This window comes from Suillus clintonianus (assembly GCF_016758775.1).
Source record: "Suillus clintonianus strain FC179 chromosome Unknown DEU56scaffold_275, whole genome shotgun sequence".
Classification (NCBI taxonomy): Eukaryota; Fungi; Basidiomycota; class Agaricomycetes; order Boletales; family Suillaceae; genus Suillus; species Suillus clintonianus.
The window spans coordinates 1-6,982 of NW_024539499.1; the positions used below are offsets into that span (position 1 = coordinate 1).

A 6,982-nucleotide genomic window follows, 5' to 3' on the forward strand; every position below is an offset into this window, starting at 1 on the left:
GGAACCAACGAGTCGTCAGGCACTTAACAAGAGCGAGCAGGCGTGGAGAAGCAGGCGTGCAGGACGGACATGGGAGGACAAGCAGATATGAAGCAACTTGGACAAGCGAGCCAGGTACAGAAAGCGCGGGACCGACTAGTCGTCAGGTACGTGACAAGAGCGAGCAGGCGTTGACAGGCAGGCAGGCATGCAGGATGGACAAGCGAGCCAGCGAAAAGCAACAACCGTAGAGTCGAAGGCTCTGACATTGTCAGAATGCACTCTTCAGAGCGCGGGGCCACCAAGGCGTCAGGTACATCACAAGAAGCCAGGACAAGCGAATGTGAAAGTCGAAGGAGAAGCGAGCCAGCGATAAGCAACAAGTGTAGACTGGAAGACACTAGCATCGCCAGAATGCACTCAACACAGTGCGGGACCAACAAGTCGTTAGGTACGTCACAAGAAGCGAGCGAGGACAAGCAAATGTGAAAGAGGAAGAGGAAGGAACAGGTAGCCAGCGACAAGTAACAACCGTGAACTCGAAGGCACTGGCATCGCCAGAATGCACTCAACAAAGTGCGGGACCAACAAGTCTTAAGGTACATCACAAGAAGCGAGCGAGCACAAGCAAATGTGAAAGAGGAAGCGGAAGGAAAAGGTAGCCAGCGACAAGTAACAACCGTGAACTTGAAGGCACTGGCATCGCCAGAATGCACTCAACAAAGTGCGGGACCAACAAGTCTTAAGGTACGTCACAAGAAGCGTGGACAGGCGAATGGGAAAGAGGAAGGAGCAGGAAAAGGTAGCCAGCGACAAGTAACAACCGTGAACTCGACGGCACTGGCATCGCCAGAATGCACTCAACAAAGTGCGGGACCAACAAGTCTTAAGGTACGTCACAAGAAGCGAGCGAGCACAAGCAAATGTGAAAGAGGAGGAGGAAGGAGAAGCGAGCCAGCGACAAGTAACAACCGTGAACTCGAAGGCACTGGCATCGCCAGAATGCACTCAACAAAGTGCGGGACCAACAAGTCTTAAGGTACGTCACAAGAAGCGAGCGAGCACAAGCAAATGTGAAAGAGGAAGAGGAAGGAGAAGCGAGCCAGCGACAAGTAACAACCGTGAACTCGAAGGCACTGGCATCGCCAGAATGCACTCAACAAAGTGCGGGACCAACAAGTCTTAAGGTACGTCACAAGAAGCGTGGACAGGCGAATGCGAAAGAGGAAGGAGCAGGAAAAGGTAGCCAGCGACAAGTAACAGCCGTGAACTTGAAGGCACTGGCATCGCCAGAATGCACTCAACAAAGTGCGGGACCAACAAGTCTTCAGGTACGTTACAAGTGGTGAAGGGAAAGAACAAAGGTAATTGAAACTCAGACAACGACTTGAACCATGAATCACGTGATGGTCTCACGCCACGTCGCCATTCCATGATATTCAACTCAGACTCCCACATATCGAACTCCGACTGCTGGTGTAATGAGTCACAATCATGTCACGAATATCCTTACCAGACAATTAGCACCGTCAATCTTCCGTTTGCACCCACCTTCGGTCTGGGTGGTAACCCGACCTCTCCTCCAGCCAAAAGACCGCGATGCATGCTGCTTTAGTGCAGATTGACGGTCCTCGGATTTACAGTCCAGGACCTTGGCTGGTACTGCCACCGGCGCTCATGTACACAATTCCCTATAGGTAAGTAAGTACCTCCTGTTCTGATTCAGCTCCCCATCTCCTCCACGTCTATAGCGGCTGTGCTCGTCAGCCCTTACTGATCTTATGAATACATTTGTAGCGTGCTCCTGGTGATGGGCATCAACGACTTGTGGGAGGCACGTTCCCGTTCTTCACTCGCCGGGTGCTGACACTCACCCCGTGTTTCAGGTGCTCAAACCTGCTGCAGCAACAGTGCCTATCGTGTCTCTCGCCATCCAGGGACGCTACGAGGGACCCACACCACATGTGCCCAATATTGTGGGCGTGGACGCAAGGTTCGTGTTCGCTCGCTCACTGTCTGTGGTCGAATACTCACGTTCTAATCTAGCGCGTGGTTCGAAAAATGCCAGCAGGGCAGGTGGCATCGTGGTCTGATGCTGCATTGTTCCAATCGCCATTGATACACTCATTACCGTTCCCCTCGATGACGCCGATAACATATTTACTTTCATCCATCAGGGGATCCTATGCCGTCCATGAAGGCAGCTCATTGGTGGCATCATGATCATTGTTGCTTTTTCTAGCGCCACTTATAAACTCTATTTCGCTCGTCTCGATGACGTCGCTAACATATCCACTTTCATCGCAGGAATCCTACACCACACGACATCCCCTCCGCCTTCCCCGCAGAATGATGTCCTCATCCACGCTGCACTGTCACCCTAACCCCAGCCACAACCGCAATCACAACCTCAACCACAGTTGCCGCAGCGCACAAGCATCAACCCAGCGCATTGTACTCTCCCAATGGCATATCAGTTCGCACCTCCAGTTCGTCTTCTCCTTCCTCGCCATCGTCGCTCTAGGCATGCTGTACGAGTACCTCCGCGTGTACTCGAGGGACTTTGATACCTGCATCGCGGAGAAATTGAGGGGCGGGCGTAGGATGCCACTTACTGCGAGTTGGCGCAGCTTGCCTGAACGTACATGCTTGACTCAGACATAGAGTAATCCATCTCGTAGCTGGACTCCAATTTTCGGGGTTGGAGAGTGTCGCTGGCATGCTGTGGGAGGTTGACGACGGGACATTTGTTTTAGGGTATTTTACCGGTTGAATCTGAAAATAAGTTGCGCCCTGGTCTCGAGTTCATGCATCAAATATTGCGTGGACATGTATACTACTCCCTGCGCGTATTGTATGCCTATTATGAGGCCGGCGCATAGAGTCAAGTGGATACATGCAGGTGATGTACAGATATCTGGCTTGCTGGATGATATATTGCAAGAAGTACGACTTTGCCGAAACATGAGATACTATGAGGGCTACAGTAGTTTGTCTTATAATGTGCCACGCAAAGTCGATAAAATGGAAGCAGTTGCTCATAAGTCCACAATTCACAAAGACGACAGTAGCGTCTGATATAGGCATGATGTTGTGATGGTGCCGAGACACATGTGCACAATAGATTCCCAAACCTATTATTTCGTTAGGTGTTACAAAGAAGCAAGCACGCGCCAGGTGTAGGACTCGATTGCGCAATGGCTGTAGTTCACTCAGTTACGTGGTAGAATTCTGAGCAAGTGTGACGGGATATAACATCGATATATGAAAGCAACGACGACATTGTATCTACATTACAAAGAGCGACGTAGTCCAGGATCATCGCGTGACACCAATGTCGCGTAATTGTGCTGCAGTCAGTGGCCACTGATACCAGACTCGCCCATAATTCTGAGAGAAAGCTGCGTGGATCCATTTTGGACATGGGATCTTGTTTACGGTCATGCGGCACTGGAGGCAGGTATACCTGATGTTCGTGTTCAACCAGTACCTCCCATAGTACTTTTTGCCGTAAGGGTGAAAGATGATGTTGTAGGATGGGGCACCACATTTTGCGTTCAAGCAACGGAATATATCCAGGCCCCAAGGCCTGCCATCCAAGAGGTTCGAGTACGCGAGCACCCGTGAATCGACCACACGTTCGCGAGTATTGTTCGGGCCAATACGTATGTCGGCGAACGCCAACATCACTGGCGCCTGCTTGAGTGCGTGAAGATCCTCGCCGAACGACTTTTCAAGTGCGTCCCAGATCTTCATGTCGTAGATGTACACATTTTCGACGAACCGGGTCAAGGCGGGCGCAACGATTGTGTCCATGGTATAGACGCCTGCAAAAGTGAGAACAAAATCAAAAATGTCACTGATAATAAAAGATGTCAATTTCGATTATAATGCTGGAATATATACACGTACTTCTCGACGAAACTCTTCAACAGCTCGGCACTTTTGGGCACTCTCCCAGTCGCTCCACACGTGCAGATGACAAGGCCACGAGTGCATGGGCCAACCCCAGGCTTCGAGTTGATTGATGCGATCGCCTGTGCGGCAGCTGCCAGATGATGGTCTCCGATGTAGTTTTCTATCAGCTGAAGCGAATTCGATTAGTTGCTGATGACGTGCGGTGAACGAAAAAGTACAAGATACGCACCTCATGAATCGGTACAGACCCAGCGTGCTTCGGGTTACCGGAAACGACAAGGTCACCAGTCTCGGTATCCGAATGGGTATTGATGAAGAGTAAGAGATTTCCTTCGTACTTCACGCTCTCCAGCCACTGAAAGTGGGGATCCATGGCGCGTGGATTGTTGTTCCCAGATTTGAGAGCTCTTGTAGCTATGCGTAGCTGCTTTCACTAAGCTGGCTGCTCGCTATGATAGCAGTTGAAGCCACGACGTACCCTAGATGGATCGACGGTGAACTGCGCCTTGAGCATGGCCTGGACGTTGTTGGACGCATAAGGACTGCCAAATCCGCTCCAAGTCAAGAAGATGGCGAGAAGGGGGAAGTAGTTCCGGTGGAGATAATCTTGCCTTACTGAGTATCCATATATGATGTACTAGTCAGTAGAAAGATGTCATCCGCTTTGCGATAGGTATCATAGCGTGAGCGTACTCACCGGAATGGGTTGAGATTCATTGCGATAACACTGAGGGCACTTGAATGTCTCTTCTGTAACCAATCGCCTGCCAGTACGTGGATTTGGCGTAGCGTCCACGCATCCATGATCTCCATGCTCCTTCCTGACGCAAACGTTGATCCCACAGGTTGGCACAATGCACGTCCAAATGAATGATCCGATATCGTGGCAGTATATACAAAACTGAGCACCATGTGAGCCTCGTATGATTGATGCACAGGGAGCGTTGAGACTTACCAACGTTGCTTCCTCCGATATCTCTGAAACCTCCTTTTGCTGCTCCACGACCATCTCCTCACCTTCATCGACCTCCATGTTGTCTTCGTGCTTGATCGGGGTCAATCGGGCGTAAGGCGCGTGCATGGAATGTGCATTGTGTTGCTTGGGGGCACGTCGAACTCGGGTGCTTTTTCTATTCCCCACCGCGGCCGGTTGCTGATGAGTCCTTCGCACATTCGCAGATCCTGCTGGCGCACGGTCCATCCCCACATCTTCCTGCGACTGTGAAGCAGCTGGCGCACGGTCCATGCTTACATCTGCCTGCGACTGTGAAGCAGCTGGCGGTGGTACCTGCGATGGCAATGCAGGTTGAGTCGCAGCTGCAGGCTGCGTTGCTGCGGGAACCATTCGATAGTGGTTTGGCTTTATAACAACCATGGTGAAAGCAGGAAGGCAGTTGGTAGTGGGAGAAAAGGCAGGAAGGCAGTTGATCGCAGGTGCAAGGGTCGGTCATTGGTCAATTCACCCAAAATGAACATTTCGGCTAATTACGATCACGTGATCGCATGCCTGTGGGAAAAACGACGTGGTTAGCTTTGAACCAGTGCGCGATCATACCTTCAAGTTAGCACACCATCAGCCCCACTACCATGCCTCTACCGAAAGACCCAATCGCTCTCACCATGAACGCTCGCAATGAGTCGATGGCCGATGTCCTTCTGACATACCCATTGGAGATGGCAGATGAGGACAACGTGACAACGTTGTCATTGGGCGATGGTGAAACCAAGGTAAGTTCGATTGGCTAAACGTCTGTGTGTGGCGCGCTTCAACATATTGTTAGACCAGTGTTCGAGTCCCAGCGAAATGCATCGACTTCCTCACGGTCACGATGTGTCAGCTAGACGTATTTCGGCGTACCGCCGATGCCTTGATCGATCGCCCTGAGATACCGGTCGACGATCCTGACGTTCAGTTTTACCTCGCCCTCGTTTCATACGTTGCTTCAGTAATCACCACGTTTGTTCGCGAAGTTGAGGAAGGTGGTGCCAAGGCCACCGAATCAAATTGGCGGTCGGCAGCTCTCGACTATCACATCGCGCTGACATTAGAAAACAGCGCGTTCGCCTCGACACACCAGCGAGTTGCCGAGGAGAAGATGAACCGCACTTGGGCTGATTTCAGAGCGAAGAAGGATTACAAGAGAATCAAATCGAGTAAGCGATCGACTTATACATTGTTTGTATGTGGTTTATAATTCTACGTATACTCCAGTGACACATCAAAGTCTGCACAAGGCATTGTGTGCAGATGGCGACGATTCGTGCGGTGGCCCTTTCGTGCACAAGCGCAGCATTGACGAAGTGATCAACGCGGCGATTGTGGATATAGATGCCATGAGAGCCGCAGCGGCGTCAAGCTCTGTCCCAGAGCCAGCAGGAGCGTCAAGCACTGTCACAGAGCCAACAATCGTCGATGTCGCAATTGCACAGCCCACCGCCATCAACCATTTGTCCCATCAACCATTTGAGGTTTGCATCACCCAGAAGCCTCGAATCAAAGCCACTGCGACGGTACGTCGCATGTCGACCACGGTGACGAAACCTAGTAAGTTTCAGACATCGCTGGAACTGATGCACCAGCATTGAACGTGTGTTGCAGGCCAGGCGTCCTCGTCAACTACAAAATCTGAGAAAAAGTCGAAACTACGGGGCGACCATGTACCTCGCATGTCGGCCAGTACAGGACCTCGACTTCAATCTCGTCAACAAACCTTGGATCCGGAGTCAGAGAATGAGGTGAGTGATCCTTGCATAATGTAAGGTAATGATGATAACAACGTAGCTCAGGTGGACCACAGCGAACACGTGGCCACCGTAGTTGAACGTCAAGAAGTTAGGAAGAAGCCGGTCAAGGCACGCAAGACAAAGAAGCAGGCCCCGTCGAAGAAAGGAAAGGGGAAGGCAAAGGCACCTCCAAAGGTTCTGGTCGTCGACTCCAGCGATGAGATATCCAATGTATCCAGCACCGATAAGACCTTCCCAGTCAGCGATAGTAAGTTATTCGTTCATGTATGATTGTTTTGACTAACGTTTACAAACCTCGCAGCTGTCTGTGAGTGTCGATGCGCTCCAAGCACGTAACCGC

General features: G+C 51.1%; 3 protein-coding genes across 3 annotated transcripts; 2 read left to right on the top strand and 1 right to left on the bottom strand.

Moving 5' to 3' along the window:
- Nucleotides 1-69: 69 nt before the first annotated feature.
- DEU56DRAFT_762605 (uncharacterized protein) lies at nt 70-2,752 on the top strand (the record flags this gene model as incomplete). Its single annotated transcript, XM_041350739.1, has 14 exons — nt 70-146; nt 178-292; nt 393-430; nt 525-726; nt 751-870; nt 981-1,166; nt 1,191-1,310; nt 1,677-1,680; nt 1,731-1,741; nt 1,777-1,839; nt 1,866-1,972; nt 2,180-2,353; nt 2,400-2,620; nt 2,661-2,752. 14 exons carry the CDS (start codon nt 70-72, stop codon nt 2,750-2,752), a joined length of 1,530 nt encoding a protein of 509 aa, XP_041200501.1.
- A 545-nt stretch (nt 2,753-3,297) lies between these two features.
- DEU56DRAFT_750174 (uncharacterized protein) lies at nt 3,298-3,974 on the bottom strand (the record flags this gene model as incomplete). Its single annotated transcript, XM_041349515.1, has 2 exons — nt 3,298-3,838; nt 3,892-3,974. Coding segments are annotated over 2 exons (624 nt in total), but the record flags the coding sequence as incomplete, so codon positions are not given.
- A 1,510-nt stretch (nt 3,975-5,484) lies between these two features.
- DEU56DRAFT_920566 (uncharacterized protein) lies at nt 5,485-6,912 on the top strand (the record flags this gene model as incomplete). Its single annotated transcript, XM_041358491.1, has 5 exons — nt 5,485-5,625; nt 5,679-6,051; nt 6,110-6,442; nt 6,497-6,633; nt 6,685-6,912. 5 exons carry the CDS (start codon nt 5,485-5,487, stop codon nt 6,910-6,912), a joined length of 1,212 nt encoding a protein of 403 aa, XP_041200503.1.
- Between the last annotated feature and the right edge of the window lie 70 nt (nt 6,913-6,982).